The sequence below is a fragment of the Scyliorhinus torazame genome, chromosome 2, assembly GCF_047496885.1.
Source record: "Scyliorhinus torazame isolate Kashiwa2021f chromosome 2, sScyTor2.1, whole genome shotgun sequence".
Lineage (NCBI taxonomy): Eukaryota > Metazoa > Chordata > Chondrichthyes > Carcharhiniformes > Scyliorhinidae > Scyliorhinus > Scyliorhinus torazame.
This window is the reverse complement of record NC_092708.1, coordinates 99,684,266-99,705,892: the sequence shown is the minus strand read 5'-3', so window position 1 is coordinate 99,705,892 and position 21,627 is coordinate 99,684,266. Positions and strand designations below refer to the sequence as shown.

Sequence of the window (21,627 nt, the reverse complement as noted above, 5' to 3'; positions counted from 1 at the left end):
CTCATTCCCCAGAACCAAATCCAGTAAGTGGATCTGCCTAGTTGAACTGAAAACATACTGGTGTAGAAAATTCTCCTGAGCATATTCTGGAAACTCTTGCTCCTCTCTGCTCTTTACACTATTACTATCCAAGTCCTTATTAGGATAATTCAAGTCCTCCATTATAATTAATCTTTATATAAAAAAAAGTAAAGTCACTATAGTCCCAGATGACCGTAGGTTGCTTTCTCCTTTGAGGGAGAAAGCTGACTGGTGGTGATTTAACCTGAGGATCATCACACCTCGGGTGAGGGACAAAGTTGAGAAGGCAGGGCCTTCATGAATAACCTCAGCTGGTACGGGAATTGCATCCGTGCTGTTGGCCTTGCTCTGCATCACATTCTAGTTGTCCAGCATACTGAGTTAAACCAGCCCCCAATAATATAGTTCTTGCATCTCTTCCTCTATATCCTTTCTGGCCTATGGAATATACTCAGCAATGTAATGGAACTTCAATTGTTTCTTGGCTCCAACCAACTAGATTCTGTTGTTGACCTCTCTAGGACATCCACTCTCCCCAGAACGTATGTCCTCCTTAATCCACACTTGTCCCCCCACTCTTTTCTTTCCTTCCCTATCTTTCCTGAACCCTTTGTATCCAAGAATAGTTAGTACCCAGTCCTGCCATTTTTTTGAGTTTGGTCTCCATCTAGCGCAGCATCATATTTCCACGTGGCTATCTGTTTCTACAGCTCACTTTCTTTAATACTCTCTGAACCTTCACATACATGTATAATAAACCTAATTTAGACATTACCACATTTACTCTTTGACCCCATCTAACTCTTACTATTTTCTACTTCAGTGCCATCTGTCTTTACCAATTTTACAAGTATCTTGGTTTTCCCCTCTCATCTTACATCCTGGTTTACACACTCCTGCCGCCAAGTCAGTTTAAACCCTCCCGATTGGCATGAGCAAATTATCCTGCAAAGACATTGGTCCGGCCTTGGTGTATGTGCAACCCATCAAGGTTCACATGTCCCATCTTCCCAGTCCCGATACACCATTTAAGGTTTAATCATTTTAGAAGATCTGTATGTAGAACCTTATCAGGAAGTGCCATCTCTAAATACTACTTTCCTCAGATTTTTATTAATTTCTGACTTCTTTATCTATACTCGTCATAATTTTTAATAGTGTCCCATGAAGTGGTTTTTATAATTTTGCAAGCCCTGGACTTGTAAACTTTGATATTGGATTTGTTATGTTTTGAAAATGAAAAACTATGGATAATTGTCAACTCTACAGTTGATGAATCATCAAACTTATTCCTACAATTTTGTGACGGGTTGTGAATAGCTAATGGGAGCAGTGAATTGGTACTGTAATGAGATTGTTTCTAGATTAACAATCATATGCTAAGTAAAAATTGACTAGTGGGGGTAGTTGATTATAATGTGAAAATACTAATCGTCGTAGATATTTGATTTGCGCGGGATTCTCCGGGCTCCCAGCCACGTGATTCTCAGCAGCGGGTGGTGCATTGTTGGCTGGCGGTGGAATTCTCTGCTCCCGCCGCTGTCTACTGGAATTCCCATTGAACCACCCCATGCTGCCATGAAACCCACAGGCGGGGGTGCACTGCCAGTGGGACCGGAAAATGCCGCTGTCGACAAATGGCTCGAGAATCCTCCTAGCCTGACTTTAAAATTGTGGACTGTGTCTTTTTTATGTTTTGGCACATTAAGCTTTTTTGCAAAGTAAGCATACTATTTTAAATCTGCATTAGCCTGAATGAACAGTAGGGATTAGAGCAGAAATTGTTTTGTATGTAGAATTTCAAAGTTAAATAAATGCATCAGATAGCTAGGGCAGATAGTACTTAACTGCACAAGCATAAAGGGTATAAGAACCAAAACGAAATGCAGGAAGCACTCGGCAGGGCAGACAACATCTATTCGGAGAAAGAAAATTGATGTTTCAGAGATTGAACCTTTGCCAGTTCTGGGGATGTGTTTAATGTTTTCTTCGTGCACGTAGTTTTCTTTGTGCCCTGTGTTTTCAGCATTTTCTATATATTTAAAATTTACAGCATCTGCAATATTTTGTTTTTCGATCACAAATTGCATAAACTTGTGCAAAGCACAATTAATTTTACACAATTGATTTGTAGTAAATCAGCATTATATAGTAACAGAGAATATATTTTAGTAACCTATGACCAGAATTCTGTAATAGTTCTGCTATGTAACTAAAAACCTATAATAAAGGTAAATTGAATGACTGCAGTTATTTCTCTTCCAGAGACGCACAAGAGTAATGAGCGAAGCTCCTCCCCAGCTGCTCAGGAACTGATGACTAGATTGGGGTTTCTGTTAGGAGAAGGGATTCCAAGTTCTACTCGTTTACCTATGGAAGAGAAAAATGAAAAAATGGTATGACCACCTTAGGAAAAGAATCAGAATACTTTTAGTTTTGAACAGGAAAGATACTGGTTGGTATATAATTTTACATTTTGATACCATTCAGCTGAAATAATTTGACTTGGCTCAATTTACAAAGAGCTACTAATTAAGACTGCTGAACCAAGATGGCGCCAGAGTGTGGTGACTCTCTGCAAACTTTCTCTCTCTCTCTCTCTCAGAAATTCGGCATCTCCACATTGACTCTCACCAACTTTTACAGGTGCACTATAGAAAGCATCCTATCTGGCTGCATCACAGCAGCCAGGTAATTGCTCAGCCTAAAACTGTAAGATACTACAGAGAGTAGTGAACACAACGCCGTCACGCAAACCCGCCACCCATCCATTGACTCTGTCTACACCTCGCACTGCCTTGGGAAAGTGGGCAGCATAATCAAAGACCCCTCCCACCTGGGTTAATCTCTTTTCCAACCTCTTCCATCGGGCAGAATATACAAAAGAGAACTTGCACTAACAGAGTCAAAAACAGCTGCTTCCCCGCTGTTACCAGAGTCTTGAATGATCCTCTTAATTACTGAACTGATCTCTCTTCGCACCGTCTCTACTGATGTTAGCATTATACTCTATGCTTCACCCTATGTCTATGTATTTACATTGTGTATTTATCATATGTCATAGAATCCCTACAGTGGAGAAGGAGGCCAATCACCCCAGTGAGTCTGCACAAACTCTGAAAGAGCACCCTGCTGAGGTCCTACCCTATCCCCATAATCCCACCTAGGGGAAATTTAGCATAGCCGGTCCACCTAATCTACACATCTTTGGACTGTCCGGAGCACCCAGAGGAAATCCACGCAGACACAGGAAGAATGTGCAAACTCCACACAGACAGTCACGCGAGGTCGGAATTGAACCTGGGTCCTGGCACCTGGTATGGCAACTGCTCGGCCCAAGACTGCAAGAAACCCGTCTCCCATTCATTGACTCTATCTACACCTTCTGTTGGCCTGGGAAAGCGAGCAGCATTATCAAAGAACCCTCCCACCCGAGTTATTCTCGCTTCCAACTTCTTCCATCGGGCAGGAGAAACAAAAGTCTGAACACTTACTAACAGATTCAAAAACAGCTCCTTCCCCGCTGTTGGCAGACTCCTAAATGACCCTCTTATGGACTGATCTAATTAATACTACACTCCTGTATGCTTCACCTGATGACGGTGTCTATGTACGTACATTGTGTACCTTGGGTTGCCCTATTACATATTTTCTTCATGTATTGAATGTGCCCCTCCCTTCTGAACATCAGAGCCAGCCGTGGTGCCACTGTTCTGGCTGCTGCTGTTTTCACCTGATAGGCTTATGATCTGTGAGCTGCACACAGAAAAATACTTTTCACTGTACCTCGATACATATGACAAACAAATCCAAGAAGTACATGAACTGTTCAAAATAAGTTGTATTACAATTATTTTTGGTAGACATTTAGTACGTTCTAAATATTTGGATATTGTCGTGGGGGTATTTTCCTGCTGTTCTCACCAGCGGATTTCTCGTTCCACCGACAGCAAACCCCTCCCACAGGTTTTCTGGTGGCAGTGGGTGGATTTGATGGGAACTCCCATTGACAACGGTGCGAGTGGAGGGGCGGGATTCTCCAGGAACCAGCGGGGCGGGCAACTCCGGCGCGAAGGAGTAGCGTGAACCACTCCGGCGTCGGGCTGCCCCAAAGGTGCGAAATCCTTCACACCTTCAGTGGCTCCGGAGCTGTTTGCGCCCCGCCGGCCGGCGCGGAAGGGGCTTGGTGCCACGCCAACCGGCGCCGAAGCGCCTCCGTCGGCCGGCGCGAGTTGGCACATACGCGGGAGCGTGTGCTGGCGTCATCCCAGCGCATGCGCAGGGGGATCATCTCCACGTCGGCCATCGCGGAGGACCACGGCAGTCGACGCGGAGAAATAGAGTGCCCCCACGGCACAGGCCTGCCCACGGATCGGTGGGCCCCGATCGCGGGCCAAGCCACCGTGGGGGGCACCTCCCGGGACCAGATCCCCCTGCACCCCCCGAGGACCCCGGAGGCCGCCCGCGCAGCCAGGTCCCGCCGGTAAGTACCTACTCTAATTTACGCCGGCAGGACCGGCCGAGAACGGGCGGCCAATCGGCCCATCGCAGGCCGGAGAATCGCCCCGCCAAATCCCCGACACCAGAGAATTCGGCAGCCGGCAGGGGCGGAATTCACGTCCCCGGCGACTCTCCGACCCAGCGGGGGGTCGGAGAACCCGCTCGAGGATCCTGCCGCCAATCAACGGCAGGCAGTCTCCCACCACCAAGAAACGTGCCTCGGGGGCTGTGAAAAATCACCCCCTGGATGTTTATTTAATGTTCAGTTTGAAACATTTTTAAAATTGCAATGTTACTAAATCACTATTTATGTCGATTTTAAGTTAAATACTACTGAGAATTGCGTGCACATGCTAATTTTCCATTTTATTTCACTGCTCCTCTCCATCCCACTCACCTCTCACCTCTCTGTGCTCCCCCCAAACTATTCTCCTCATGCATTTTCTCCCTTCTCCCTGTCCTACTCGTATGCCCTGTCCACCTTTTCCTCCTGCATTCCACCTTGCTCTCTCTTTATTTCCACCCAATCATCTTTTGCCCGTAGCCCTGCTTGACGTGAACATGACTCACTTGCTTGACAATGCTGGACCTGACTGACCAGTTATCAAATCATTATTCTGCAAATATTTGATTTCAGCAACTAATTGTTTTATTTTATGTCCTTCACAGTTTTCAACTGCTATTCAGGGACTCAGTCCATCTTCGACACTCACCAGCAGTACTGCATCTCCAGGTACTGACAGCCCATGCTCAACCCTGAATAGCTGCATCAGCAAACCACCACCAAAAAAACACAGTCCTTGTGGAACTATCACCAGCTTAAGCTCCACGTTGGAAAGCAAGGACAGTGGCATTATAGGTAAGAGATTTGATGTTTCTAAAAATGTGTAATGTGCACTCTGTTCAATCTTTATCACTTTGTTACTTGAAGGTGTATCAATTATTTAGTTATTGAAGTTGATATTACACCATATTTTTGAATGACTTACGATCATACTTTTACTTGTACATTTTGATATAATGATGTCGGTAGGCAGACATAGATTAACAAATTACCACAGCAAACCTGTAAATATGGGTATGTTGGAAACAATAGTGGTGACACCACTTGTATTTGCTTCACCCATTCATTAGTTGAATTTAATGTTAAAATTAACTTAATTTGGTAACAGTTGACCTTTTGTACTCCAACAACAAATTGTGCATGTAATAAAGCTATAAATGTTTATACCTGTGTACCTTGGGAGGAATATTCCAAAATAAAATGATTTCTACAATATTTGATATTGCCATGGCTGGAATTTGGTAATGTTAAAGTTTTTTGAAAAATTAAGAAAAATATATATTTTTATTCAAATCAGATTTTCATTATTACAAATGCTACAACACATTCTGACCCCATATTTTTTTCAAAGTGCCCCCACCCAATGCCCCTCCCATAAAATAACAAAACCTTAATCAACCTAAAAAGACAACCCCCCCTCAAACAGCTGACGGTAACCGGTTCCCTGAAAAACTAGATGGATCTGCACCTTGAGTAGAGCCCTTCCACCAACCCCCTCGTGGTATACATAATTTTATCAGGTGCAATTCCTCCAACTAAGCGGAGGCCGTAGGCGGCACTGGGGACTTCCACCCAAGCAGAACTCTCCTTCGGGTATTAGCGAGGCAGAGGCTATGGCATCTGCCCTCGTCCTTCGCCTGCAGCACTGGCGAGTCCAATACTCCAAAATTGGTCACCCAAAGGATACTGCTCAGGCTGAACGCCCAAATGCCCTGACATTGGGTGCGATTGATGGCCGCATTGCGCTTGAGCGAGAGCGCGACGAGGCTGTTAAATCGTGGGAGAGGCCAAAATTGAGAACTGCGTCAGGCGCCGATCTGTTTGGGATCTAACCGGTCCGCTCCCGTTGGCGAAATAAGGATCTCGCCATAGAATGGCAAGAAACCAATAATCATCACTTAAGCCCAGTCGCCATACATTCATGGGAGCGACCCCTGAGCTAACGGCCTCTGTGATCTAACGCAGTGTTTATCAAACTTTTTTGCCCGGGACCCATTTTTACCAACCGGCCATCCTTCACGACCCACACCTGCCGAATTTTGTGAACCACGCCGGTTAATCTTTGTAACCCATGTGTTGCCCGAACTTCGCGACCCACCATTTTCACTTTAATGTGACAGGTGAGCCTGCTTGGTCCTCACAATCTCACTTGCTTTGTTATTCAATGTTCCATTTCTGATAATTACTTCAGCTGATGATTTAGGATCTCACGGTATCTGTTGAACAAAATAAAGAAGCTTGTCCTCGAACTCGCCATGCCCAGTCTTTAAATGTCTTTGAAGTTTTGAGGGTTTTAAACTTGCATTTTCCATGCTTCCCTGCATATAACACACACGAACTTTGAATCCTGATTTGCAATGGCACAATTAATAACCCATACCTCAAGTAATCCTCTTAATGCTGCTTTGTTCCTGTTTTCGCCGCCTTCTTCTTCATGGGTTGTTCACCAGAGGCCCTGGAGTTCATACAAGCACTGCTGGCAGATGCAAAATGGAGGAATCTCTCTTGTGCCCAGAACACGTGACCCCAGTGTACTCTGCTCTCTGCCAGTGCTCCAGGCAGGAAGACTCCAGTGATTTATTTTTAAAAATTAAAAAAATCTGCTTCTGGGTCAGCACCCTGCTGAGCTCCGGGCCCATGTGCTGCTGAGGGGGCACACAGGTGTGGAGCGGGCGGCATTTTGAAAGCCGATCGCGGCTGGCATTTTAAAAAGTCGGATGCGCCATTGGGCAGTACTTCCCATGATCTGGAATGCCGCAGCACATGGATCTGGGATTGGGAATGCTGACATCTGGCCCCGCAATCGGGAACACCGTGACGCATGGTCCCGCAACCATCTCTGCCAGGTCGTGACCCTGGGTTTTAAAATGACTGACCTAACGGCCTATCCAGCAAGTGGTCAAGCAGATGCCGATTAGTAGTCCTTTTTAAAAACATGAAGCTGACAGAAGGGCTGATGTGGGAGCCCGAGGAGGTGAGTAGCCATCTTCGCTCCTAGGCAATGATCGCTGGGGTTGCTGCCCCAGTGCCTGGAGGGAAGATGGGAAGTCCCCAGGGGGCCAGCCTCAGTCAGTTGTTTTGGGGGGGGTGGGGTGAGGTGAAGTGCCCATGGGTCCGTCATGCCATGCTCTATCCCCTACCATCTGGTCAGCAACCTCAATGTAATGACCAGCGGCTCAATTGCTATGGCATACAAACGTGGAGACAACAGGCGCGTCCGTCTTGTGCCAATGTTCAGTTGAAAACAACCCGAGCTCAGGGCATCAGTATGTATACTTGTGGTGGGGTCCTGTGCAAAAGCCTACACCATGAAATAAATTTTGCTCGAAGCAAAACCGCCCCAGGATCTATCGAACGCCTTCTCCGTCTCAATCAAAATAATCAGCTCTAGCTCAGTCCCTAAGGAGGGCTACAACACAACACTTTACAATCTCCTAATATTGACCGACAGCTGCTGGCCTTTAACAAATCCAGTCTTCTCCTCCAAAGTCACCCCTGGAAGGCAGGGCTCCAAATGTATTGCCAACATCTTAGCTAACAAATTAGCGTCAGCGTTTAATAACGTCATAGGCCGATACAATCCACATTCCATGGGATCCTTATCCTTCTTCAGGATCAAGGAAATCGAATCCTGCGTCTGCGTGGTAGGCAACATCCCCGGGACACGGAATCATAAAACATATCCAGCAGAAGTTGTACCAACTGACCAGCAAACTGTTTGTAAAATTGATGGGGAACACCACCGGACTTGGTGGATTAACCTGCATTAACCAAATATAAATTATGATCTCTTCCCGATCGGCGTCTCCAACGTCTGCCTTCTCTCCTGCTCCACCTCTGGGAAGGTCAACCCACCGAAACGTTGCCTCATTGATGATCCCTCAGCCGGGAGCTCTGACTCGTACAACCTACGTTAGAAGGTCTCAAACACCTCATTAAACCTCTCTGGGGCAGAAACTACCCTGCCACCTGAGACCTTGACCTGCACTATTTCCCAGGAGGCTGCTTGCCGCCTCAGCTGGTGAGCCAACAGACGACTGGCCGTCTCCCATACTCTTAAAGTCCCCCTTGAATGATGCAGCTGGGTCGTTGCCTTAACCATTGACGACAACTCAAAATGTGTGTGGCACGGAGCACAGTGTTTTGCACTGTTGCTTTACCGCGCCAGGGTCCAAGGTTCAATTCCCTGCTTGGGTCACTGTCTGTGCGGAGTCTGCAAGTGCTCCTTGTGTCTGCGAGGGTTTCCTCCAGATGCTCCAGTTTCCTCCCACAAGTCCAGAAAAACTAGCTTGGTCGGTGAATTAGACATTCTGAATTCTCCCTCGGTATACCCGAACAGGCGCCGGAGTGTGGCAACTGGGGGATTTTCTCAGTAACTTCATTTGCAGTGTTAATGTAAGCCTACTTGTGACACTAATAAAGATTATTATGATTATTATAACTCTGGCGTCAGGGAGATGGAGTACTGGCAGTCCATCTCGAGAATGGAGTCCATCAGTCGTTCTCCCTCCACGGTCCAAATATATCACTATGTGCCTTAAAAGAGATGACCTCCCCCCTAGCAGCCACCTTCAGGGCCTCCAAGGGTAAGGAGGTGAAAGGGTATGGCCATATATGTCCGAACTAGAGCGCCCCCCCTCCCCTATCCCTGGTCATGCCTAGCCAGAGGGTGTGGGGGGAGACGAGAACTAGGGGAGCCAGTTTAAGAATAAGAGGTCTCCCTTTTAAGACCGAGTTGAGGATAAATTATTTTCTTGAGGGTTGTTAGTATGTGGAATTCTCTGTCCAGAAACTCGTGGAGCCTGGGGTAGTTTAATATTTTCAAGGTCAAGTTAGATAGATTTTTGATGGACAAGGGAGTCAAGTGTTATAGGTGGGAGGCAGAAAAGTGAAGTCACGACCACAAACCAACCACGGTCTCATTGAGTGTTGGAAAAGGCTAGGAGAGTCAAATAGCTTACTCCTGCCCCTAAATCCTCTGTTGCTAATCAGTGTCCACTAGCTTAGTTGGCTCGACAGCTACCATGCAGATCAAATTAACATCAGCACAGCGTTTGATCCTCATTCTAGCTGATGTAAACTCCGGGCCTGCCTCCTTGCCCTACCTACCTGCAGTTTTTAAAAAAGTCATGGCATTTTGCTGTGGTTTGTGATTATTTGCCAAATAATCACCTCCGGCCGGAGAACTTGAGGAAAAGGTGTTGTAATATGAAACTGGTTTCAAATATTTTTTTGCAACAACAATGGACAATACTTTACCTTTCAATGTAGTGTGAATTTAACTTTGATTTCTTTTTATTTTCAGCTACAGTAACCAGCTCATCTGAAAATGAAGAAAAAAGTGGTTCAAGTCTTGAATGGGGCAAAGATGGCAGCATGCGGGAGTGTCTACCACGTGGAATCAAAAAGACTTTAAGACTTGAGAGTTGCTTGCCTGTAGCTGAGGAAGAACCTCATGACTCTTCAAAATCAGAAGCTGCCTTTGATGGTCCTACTGCTTATGTGCATCAGAGTGTGTCACCATACCTGATGCCACGACCTAATTCAGTTGCAGGTATGTTAATTCTGTTCCTATGAAAGAGTAAAATTCTTTCTAAGTTTGAATAGTGAAGATATTATTGAAATAGAAACCGAGAAGTGGACAAAGGTTGAAATACAGGAACCTAAGCTGTATTTGTGTAAATGTATCTCTCATAGAAGCCTTCAGTCTGAAACTAAGATTAAAGTGCTTGATTATGACTTTGGATGTTTAAAGCAGAGAAATTTTGCATTAACAGCAGTGACATCTTTTGATTTCCCATTTTTTAATGCATCATCACAGAGTCATAGTTTTACGGCACAAAGAGACCATTCATCCCATCCTTTTTGCACGGGATACAAGCACCATATAAATTCATAAGATAAAAGGAGCAGAATTAGGCTATTTGGCCCATCGAGTCTGCTCCGCCATTTGATCATGGCTGATATGTTCCTCATCCACATTCTCCTGCCTGCTCCCCGTAACCCCCGATCTTCATATTAATCAAGAAATCATGATTATATATATATTGATCATGAACACCATATTTGTGCTTGGGGTGCTGTTACCTTGGGCTACAGACCAAGAGCTGGATGGTGAAATCAGCCAGAGTATTTCTTTCTTGGAACACATGCCCCAGGAGCAGGAGTAGGCAATTTAGCCTCTCGGCCTGTTCCACTGTTCAGTATCATAGATTATCATAGAATTTACAGTGCAGAAGGAGGCCGTTCAGCCCATCGATTCTGCACCGGCTCTTGGAAAGAGCAGCCTACCCAATGTCAACACCTCCACCCTATCCCCATAACCCAGTAACCCCACCCAACACTAAGGGCAATTTTGGACACTAAGGTCAATTTATCATGGCCAATCCACCTAACCTGCACATCTTTGGACTGTGGGAGGAAACCGGAGCACCCGGAGGAAACCCACGCACACACAGGGAGGATGTGCAGACTCCGCACAGACAGTGACCCAAGCCGGAATCGAACCTGGGACCCTGGAGCTGTGAAGCAATTGTGCTATCCACAATGCCACCGTGCTGCCCTAGTATGATCGTGGCTGACCTCATCCTGGCCTTAACTCCACTGAACTGCCCAAACTCCATAACCCTTCAACCCATTTCCAATTTAAAATCTGACTAACTCCTTAAATTTACTCATTGTCCCAGCATCCACCGCACTCTGGGATAGCGAATTCCACAGATTCACAACTCTTTGGGAGAAGTATCATAGAATTTACGGTGCAGAAGGAGGCCATTTGGCCGATTGAGTCTGCACCGGCCCTTGGAAAGAGCACCCTATTCAAGCCCACCCATCCACTCTATCTCCGTATCCCAGTAACCCAACCCAGTAACCCTTTTGGACACTCGGAGGCAATTTAGCATGGCCAATCCACATCTTTGGACTGTGGGAGGAAACCGGAGCACCCAGAGGAAACCCACGCAGACACGGGGAGAAAGTGCAAACTCAACACAGACAGTTACCCGAGGCCAGATTGGAACCTGGGTCCCTGGAGCTGTGAGGCACCAGTGCTAACCACTGTGCCACCGTGCTGCCCCTTCTCTTCAACTTTGTTTTAAATTTCTACCTCTTATCCTAAGACTATGACCTCTTGTTCTAGAATGCCCCACAAGAGGAAGCATCTGCTCCACGTCTAATTTATCCATACCTTTTGTCATCTTGTACACTTCAATTTGATCTCCCCTCATTCATCTACACTCTAGATAGTGTAGGCCTAACAGCTCAATCTCTCTTCATACGACAAACCCTATATCTCTGGAATCAACCTAGTGAACTTATCTATTCTAATCCCATTTTCCAGCACTTGGTTCATAACCTTGTATGTTTTTGAATTTCAAGTGCTCATCTAAATGCTTCTTAAATGTTGTGAGGGTTCCCGCCTCTACCACCCTTTCAGGCAGAAAGTTCCAAATTTCCACCACACTCTGGGTAAAAATGTTTTTCCTCAAATCTCCTCTCGGGGCACAGGGTTTAGCACAGGACTAAAGAGCTGGCTTTTAAAGCAGACCAAGGCAGGCCAGCAGCACGGTTCAATTCCCGTACCAGCCTCCCCGAACAGGCGCCGGAATGTGGCGACTAGGGGCTTTTCACAGTAACTTCTTTTGAAGCCTACTTATGACAAAAAGCGATTTTCATTTTTCATTTCATTTCAATCTCCTGCCCCTTATCTTAAGTCTATGCTTCTGGTTATTAATCCGTCTACGAAGGAGAAAAGTTTCTTCCTAGATCCCTCATAATTTTGTACACCTGGAGTGGAAACCTATTGATGTGTTTTGAATCATTTGTTTTCAATATTTTCCAGCAGCCCCAAATTCATATACAATTAATCTTCACTTAACTGTAAAACACTATGCATTCTAACACACTTAACTTCAACGTGCCTCATTTATCTGGCCATATAAGACATTTCTAGAACAGTTATGTGGCAAATTATTTGGAGACAAAGTGATGTTTATGTACTGCCTTTTTAAAAGTGCATATATTTGATGCATTTTCTGCTGAATATAGTGAGAGTCTCTGTTTTGGGAAATAGAATACCCGATTGACTTCCAAGACAGGTTGAGTGTGAGCAGAAGATAAAGCTCACTACTTTGCTCCCATTATGCACATTAAACCCAGCCTCCAAAGAACAATTCTGTTGCACCTGTATGGATTTCTTAACTTCCTATTAACCACTCTTCTAATCTGTAATTAATATTGGCAGTTTGTGTTCAATTGTTCATTATTTTGTGCTTTGATTTCTGCCCTGTGACTCCCCAAACTCCTAGGTATAAGAAATAACTCTGAGCTGTGTGTGATGAGTGTTATGGTCTTTGAATCTGAAGTTTCCTACTGCAATTAATATCAGTGTAAAAAAAATTAATTTGTCACTGATAAAATAGTAATTTCATTTGGTTAACCTCATTAGTTGGTTAGTAGGAATCTTTAAGTGAAACAAGTACCCTCTGCTGTCCTGAGTAATTCTGGTTTGTCAGTCACTAAGCTTAATGCGCCCTTAGTTCTCATCCTTGCACTGCTTTTTAAAAATCTGCTCCTTGCTCCTTATCCCCTTTATTTTACAATTCATCATGCCCACCCTTAGCAAACTCATTTGATGAAAGCTAAAAATCTACAGTGATATCTTCTCAAGGGCAAAGTGGAGGGCAGCAGAAAGTGCGGTTGACTTGGATGTAGTTGGATGACGGATGTCACAGCAGTTGCAGATGCGTTGCAGTGGATGTGTGAGGATGGTGCAAGACAGATGAGCGTGGCATGCCACGACTACAGACCTCTTGGCAGGAGCAGCTACACACAGCAGCAGCTATGTATAGGTGGTTGGAACTTTTCCTGAACAGCTGCAGTCCATGTGGCAACGTTGCTCCAACAATTCTATTAGGATGGAAATTCCATGATTTTGACCCAACAACAAGGAATGATGATCTCTGATAAAACCAGAAAGTTGTATGATTTTGGGGTCAGGGTGTGGTCTTGGAAGTGATGGTGTTTTAATACACCTTTTGTGGAATGATCTTAGCAAAAACACACACACGCACGCCATTATTTCAGAATTAAAGTTGCAAGTTGCTCCACCTTCACAAAGACATAAGAAAAACTCCACTGAGCCAAGATATTAGGAGAGATGCCCAAAATCCTGAGTCAAACAGGTGAGTTTCTGTGGTGAATCATAAAGACGGAGACGGACAACTCAAAATGTTGGTAGCACAGTAGTGCAGTGGTTTGCACTGTTGCTGTACAGCGCCACAGTCTTGGGTTCGATTCCTGGTTTGAGTCACTGTCTGTGCGAGTCTGTACGATCTCCTAGTGTCTGCATGGGTTTCCTCCGGGTGCTCCGGCTACCTCCCACAATTCCCGAAAGACGTGCTTGTCAGGTGAATTGGGCATTCTGAATTCTCCCCCTGTACCTGAACAGGTGCCGGGATGTGGTGACTAGGGGATTTTCACAATAACTTCATTGCAGTGTTAATGTAAGCCTACCTGTGACAATAATAAAGATTATTAATATATATGGAGAAGGGGAGCATTTAAAATCTTTTTTAAAGTACTCAATTCTTATTTTTTTCCAATTGAGGGGCAATTTAGCATGACCAATCCATCTACCCTGCACATCTTTGGGTTGTGGGGGTGAGACCCACGCAGACGTGGGAAGAATGTGCAAAATCCACATGGGCTGGGATCGGACCCGGGTCCTTCACGCAGTGAGGCAGCAGTGCTAAACACTGTGCCACTGTCCTGCCTGAGAGACGGAGAGCTGAAAGAAGGAGTTCCAGAGTGTGGTTCTTGGACAACTGAGGATGTAGCTGCCAACACTGGACGAAAGGAGGAAATGAGGGGTGCATGAAGAGATTGGAATCGGGAATGTAGAGTTTGTGGTGAATGATTTGTGCAATTCCGGAGTTGAGAGAAAGTGAAAAAAATGGAAGGCTTTAAAAACAAGACTTTGGATGATGGTGTAAAATGCATGATATCGGCTCAACCATCCATTAAATAACTCGCTAAACGAAAATCTGCAGAGGTGTTTTATGGCTGTCCAGCTTGATTATTATAGATTTTATACTGTTGGCCAAAGTCAAAATTTGAGGTCTTTGGGCACTGGGAAACCAGTGCGTATCAGGGAGTAAAGGATTGAAGGGAGAGCAGGACTTATGGGCTGAAGTAAGTAGCAGAGTTTCCGACGAACTGGTGTTTATGGAAAAGTGGATGAGATTCTGGTAAGGAGAGCATTAGAATAATTTGAAGAGATCAAGAAAAATCTATGCCAAACTTTCAATGTGCTTTAAAGCAATACTTACAGAAATAAATATCCTATTATTTTGAGATGCCTTAGCAATGCTACAGGTGAATGCTGTTTTCTATACTGTTTGAATGCAGAAGCATATAATTTATGTTATGAGTGCTTTGCTTTGTTAAAGTTGGCTGTACGTTCTTATTGAAATCGGTTCTCAAAGGCATGGCTTTATGACTTATTGCAATTAGATTTTTTATAATAGAATCAAGAGTAGCTCAGCTTCAAGGTTACAAACTGCTCATAGCAACTGGGATTTTTCTACAGAGGTTACTTCACTGTCAGGAGGCTTATTTACATGCTGTTCAATGCAGAAGCATCTTCAATCCAGCATTCATGGATGAAATCTACAGTTCATTCTTATTTTCTATATGCATTTAAATTAAACTTGTAGTGAATATTAAGTGAAAGATTTTAATATTGCATACTTTTCACCAAAGTTCCAGTTAAGTATTTCCAATTTTATTTTGGTTTGTGTAAACCAATTAAAGCCATTGAAAATTATTACACTGCAGGATATGTGGCAAATACATTCTTACTGATCCCCTGACAATTGATTGATGGAGGTTGCTTTTAACAGAACAAAAAGAAAATTGAAATTTTTTCCCTATCCAGCTGCCATTATTTTAATTCCTACTGATTGTTCCTCATTTGTTGGATTGCCAATTAAGTAGACCACCATTTCTTTAAAAAAAGGGTCTTGCCCTGGTGAATTTTTTGTTTACATTCATACTTGTCATGTGATGCATGAATGGCTTGTCTTGGAATTTGAATATATGCATGATTGACTATGGACATTTTGCCATTCTACATTACGAAAATGTAGTTTCTTGCGGTCTTGAGCTGAACAGTTGCCATACCAGGCTGTGATGCAGCCAGACGGGATGCTTTCTACGGTGCATCTGTACAAATTGGTAAGAGTCGATGTGGACATGTCGAGTTTCCTTAGTTTCCTGCAAAGTATAGGCATGGTTGTGCTTTCTTGGTCATAGGGTTGGCATGGGTGGACCAGGACAGATTGTTGGTGACGTGTACACCGAGGAATTTGAAGCTGTCAACCATCTCCACTACAGCACCATTGCAGACAGGGGCGTGTGTGACACTTTGCCCCCTGAAGTCGAAGACCAGCTCCTTAGTTTCTTCGAGCCTACAATCATGTTTCATAGTTTGGATGCCATGAGCCTTATTTTTGGATATTAAGTTGATCATTCTATTTGAGACCATATTCCTCAAGCCCTAGGTCTCCAATCCCCCGTCTTTGAGGTATCTCAATGTTGACCTCAGTTAGTTCAACTGTTTAAAGATGTAAGATTCTTGAGAATTGGGACCTGCATAATAATGCAGGTTTTCTTTTCCTGTTGAATTGATGCATGTCAATTACTGAAATTATATGGAGAGGCAATTTTCTGAAGGAAGTGTAATACATGGGCTACTATGCTAATTTCCTGAAAGATTTGGTTTAGTTGGAAATCTTCCATAAACTTGATTGACTCAATCACTATCAGATATTACATGTGAGGGACTATGAAGAAATCTCCCTACCTAGTTGAATTATTTGTGTTTTTTCTGCTGAACAAAGTGAGCTTGACATATCTGGTTCATTAACATATCCTTTCATTAACATTTTTTTATTCTTGTAATAGTGACATCAAAGTAAGGAATTTTCAGCTAACTTGTAAAAGTGTTTATTTTGACTGGAATGGTTAAGAGATTTAGCCAACTCGCTGAAAGCTAATGATTTATCATCTGCATTAGCAAGTCGTACCAATTTAATGAGATGCTGCTCAGTGTTCTCATATTTTACAAAAAAAGTAAAATTTGTCGAAAACACTGACTCTTAATATTGTGTAAAGTTCAATGATTTGGCAAGTGGTGAAAGGATAAACTTGTACAGTAGCGTATTCTCTGTGTAAGTTTGCAAAAAGTAAATTATCCTGTGACTCCTTAATTTAATTTGAATGCAAAGCAAGAAAAAGCGTGGCATTTCGGGAAGTTTGAATACAGCATTTTATTTCATTTAAATGAATGAGGGAAATGCTGGATTTTTGTTGTAGAATAATCGAATCCCTATTTTTAAAAGAAAAAAAATCAACCCTGTAGTACCAATTTCACTATTGACCCATTATATGCGGTATGATATATCTTAAGGGAGTCCTGCGATGTGAAAGTTAAAGGTAGCATTGAAATTGCAATCCCATCCTGGTAATCCTTGTTTTAACAGAATATTGATATACTTGTTACATTTTATTTGATTAATTGTGGTTTTCACTATTTATTCCTTGCTATGCAGTATAAATTCTAGTTAATGTAACTTCTGGTGGGGCTTCAGGGTGTAATTTCAGTTACTTATTAAAGTCCTCCAAGAGTTAACAGAGCTCCCGATGTCTGGAACAATGGAATAATAAAATATCAGTTTTGTATGCTGAAGAGGTCTCTCAGTGAAAACCATTCTATGCAAGCTATGGTTGAGAGCAGTCTTATGTGCACATAACCGGCTGATGTATCCAGCAGGGCTGTCTAAAATGTGTGCATGGCCATCTTCACTGCATGTCTTTACTCTTCTCATTCATTGTACCAGTGAGAAAAAAATGCCTGTCTGCTGTTGTGTGACTGATTAGTTTCAGAAGGTTTGTTCAATACCGGCGTAATCCATAATGAATCAGATTTATGCTGTTGCAGAGATACTTTAAAGGGGCTTTCAGAACTTAGGGAGCATCGTTATTCTGTAGCCTTGAATAATCAACTCTATGAAGAAATACATTAATCCCCTATACATGCTTTCTGGGATACTGGCATCATTGCAGAGAATGTGCCAACTGTAATTACAAGTTGAGTTCTGTCAATGTCTGGATTACCTCACTAGTTTTGCAGTAATTCTGTGCTTAAAAAATGTAATGTTCATGGTTTCACTAAAGTATTCATGACTACTGGACCCTATCACGGCTTGAAATGTCATAACCATTGCTCTCCCATCTGCTACTTTTCACTATTAAATGTGTAAGTATGAAATTACATTTTGGTCAAATTGTGAGTAAAATGTGACATTACAGAATTGAAATTATTGACATATGAATTGTTATTGATACAGAAGAGCTCTCTCATTTAGGGCATTAATTTGTAATGTTAATAATTAGTGTAGCATTTTTAGTTTGATTAGCACAACATACCCTGAAAGATGCCTGGATATGGTTTTGACTGATGGTGATATTGCATGGTTTGACCCTTTGTTGTCACAGCAACTAGTTCAGCAAAGCTGGAAGATTTGAGTTATCTGGATGAACGGAGTACACCACTGCGTACCTCTATTAGGATGCCTTGGCATAACACAGCTGGAGGAAGAGTACAGCAAAATGTGAAAGGTGTGGTATTGCACAATATATGCTATTTATGTTTTTGAAGCAAATTACAAAACTTTTTAAAGGTTAAGAATGCTGCAATATGGTTCATTACATAACTTGAAACAACCTTCTCATGTTTTTAAAATTGTTGTAAAACCTGAAAGTTACAGAAAATAAGCTTTGGATAGAAACCGAACATGTGTACATCGTCCTACTTCAGGTTTTATTCGTTAAATGCATTACTTCCATCTATAATTGAATATGATTGATAGAAGATAGAGGCTGCTTTAACTTTCTGTAAGGGAAAATAATCAACTGGACTATATTTTTTCAAAATTATAATTTTTTAAGACCTGGTCATTTTGTAGTATTTTTGTGATGCCCATGACTCCTCAATCATTATTTCCTAAATCAATTTTCTGAAACCTATTCAGTATTAATGTTTGAAAATGCTAATAATAAGGTTTTGGGATACTTTGAACCACAGAAATAGGCAAATGGAATAGTCAACACTAAACTAAGTATCTTGCATCTGTGTTGAAAGACTGTTGGAGGGAAGGGGAAGATGAATCTTCATTTTTTTTCAATTTTGAATGTAACAAGCAGCAGAGAGATCAACTAATGTTTTTACAAACAGGGGGTGCTATTTATGAGCTTGTTTTACATTAAAGCTATTGTAATTTATCAATTTTGCAATACAGCAATCTTAAAAATAAAAGTAAAACTGAGCAGAAACAAAATCATAGGAAAAGTGGGAAGGAAGTTGCGCAATAATGGAACATTGAGTGAGTGGAGATTGCATAGTGGTGTAAATGAAAGTTGAAAGAATGTAAATAGGTGACAATGATTTAAAAAAATAATGCAGATAGGTAGGAAAGAAAGGGATGAAGTATGCATGATTACACTGCCATCATTTTACATGACTACTTTTGCCTGCATCTAAATATACAAAGGGGTTTGACCCTCCCTCTCATCCAGTGTGCCTTTTGTCTATATAAAGTCATTTTGTGGTCTGTTTTCTAAACACTGACGCCTGCCTGGATTACTTGTCATTTTTCAAATTGAAATTATGGCCATAAATGTATAAAATTATAATGGATTAGGATTGTTAACCTAGTTAAATTGTATTCTGCATTGTTAATCCCTACAATAAACATAAATCTGAGCAGGAGTAGGCAAGGGGTCCCTCATCAGTAAGACCATGGCTGATCTGATCTCTGCCTCAAACTCCACTTTCGTGCCTGTTCTGCATAACCTTTTGACTCCCCTACATTTCAAAAATTTGACTATCTCAGCTTGGAATATATTCAATGATTGCCTCCGCAGCTCTTGGGGTAGAGAATTCCAAAGATTCATGGCCCTCTAAGAAAATAAATTACTACTCATTTGCATTCTAAATAAAGCTGACCCTAATTCTGAAACTTCTCCTCCTAGTTCTAGATTACCCAACGAGGGGAAACATCCACTCCGCATTTACCATGTCAAGCCCCCTCAGAATTTTCTCTGTTTCAATAAGATCACCTCTCTCATTCATGTAAACTCCAATGAATATAGGCTCAACCTTTCCTCATAAAATAATCATTTCATCCCAGGAAACCACCTAGTGAACAGCTTTCTCACCACACACCACTCCCATGGTGCTGACTGAGATACCGATCATTTCTGGTATGTGTCAGGATTAGAATGCGGCCTGTAAAGTTTTTCCATTCGCAAAGCTGAAATGGCACCTGTGTCAACGTCTGTAATACTGCCTATCCAGATAAAAAAAAAGTTATTTTATTCAATTGAACAGATGCTCTTTGGCATTCCCACACTGAGTGCAGAAGCAAAACGAATGTACTTCGATACATCATTCTGTGCTATCATCATATTGGAAGCAAGAGTGGAAAAATACAGTCTGGTTCAAGGATAACATCACTGCCATGAAACCTCTCATTAAAGCCAAATGGTCTGTTCTTATTAATCACAAGAGAGATCCAAGAAAGAAGGCTTTGAATGCACTCAGAGTAAAGTCCCAACAGATTGCTAGGCAGTGTGCCAGTGACTACTGACTACAACTTTGCCAGAATAGCCAGATGTTCTTCGACATAGGGAATGTCGGGAGCATGTATGAGAGGATTTTAAAAAGGCAACAGATCCATCAGCAAAGGAAACAACTCCATTGAAAAGAGACAGGGGTGGTCATCATTGACTGCAATAAACAATTAGAGGGATAGGTCGAATGCTGCCTGAGATGTGTACACAGGAGAGCACTGTCACCAAAGAAGCTCTGGATGCCGTAGAAAGACTGCCTGTCATGACAGAGCTGCATATCGAACCCACAGTGGAGAAGCTTAGGAAAACTATTGCTTGCTATGGACGATGCTCCAGGTACTGATGCTTTCCTGTCTGAACTCATCGAGCACAAACTTCTCTCTCTGCTGGAGGAAGGGGGCAGTGCTCCAGGATATATGAGATACAAAGATTGTAACCCTGACGAGAAGAAGGGCGACTGCAGGATTGCAATAATTATCGCGGCATCTGCTTGCTGAGCAAAATGGGAAAGTATTTGCCTATGTTGCCTTTGTCAGACTGCAGATCCTGGCTGAACACATCTACCCTGCTTGTAGAAGCGCTTACCACCTGTTGTAATATTTCTTGCTGGTTTGCTCTTAATCTCAGAGAGCATAGAATATTACAGCGCAGTACAGGCCCTTCAGCCCACGATGTTGCGCCGGCCTTTGAAACCACTCTAAAGCCCATCTACACTATTCCCTTATCATCCATATGTTTATCCAATGACCATTTAAATGCCCTTAATGTTGGCGAGTCCACTGCTGTTACAGGCAGGGCATTCCACTCCCTTACTACTCTCTGAGTAAAGAACCTACCTCTGACATCTGTCCTATATCTCTCAACCCTCAATTTAAAGCTATGTCCCCTCCTGCTCGACATCACCATCCGAGTAAAAAGACTCTCACTGTCCACCCTATCTAATCCTCTGATCATCTTGTATGCCTCAATTAAGTCACCTCTTAACCTTCTTTCTAAAGAAAATAACCTCAAGTCCTTCAGCCTTCCCTCACAAGATCTTCCCTCCAGACCAGGCAACATCCTGGTAAATTTCCTCTGCACCCTTTCCAATGCTTCCACATCCTTCCTATAATGCGGCGACCAGAACTGCATGCAATACTCCAAATGCGGCCGCACCAGAGTTTTGTACAGCTGCAACATGACCTCATGGCTCCGAAACTCAATCCCGCTACCAATAAAAGCTAACACACCATATGACTTCTTAACAACCCTCTCAACCTAGGTGGCAACTTTCAGGGACCTATGTACATGGACACCAAGATCTCTCTGCTCATCCACATTACCAAGAATCTTACCATTTGCCCAGTACT

General features: G+C 42.9%; 1 protein-coding gene across 4 annotated transcripts in view; it reads left to right on the top strand.

The window, feature by feature from the left end:
- The window catches only part of tanc1a (tetratricopeptide repeat, ankyrin repeat and coiled-coil containing 1a), a 271,496-nt gene that overhangs the window by 151,457 nt on the left and 98,412 nt on the right, over positions 1-21,627 (top strand). For all 4 annotated transcript variants that reach the window (XM_072474765.1, XM_072474748.1, XM_072474757.1 and 1 more), the window contains 4 exons: positions 2,287-2,417; positions 5,191-5,380; positions 9,891-10,139; positions 18,143-18,265. In XM_072474765.1, coding sequence (XP_072330866.1) covers positions 2,287-2,417; positions 5,191-5,380; positions 9,891-10,139; positions 18,143-18,265 — 693 coding nt within the window. The remainder of the gene's footprint in view (positions 1-2,286; positions 2,418-5,190; positions 5,381-9,890; positions 10,140-18,142; positions 18,266-21,627) is intronic.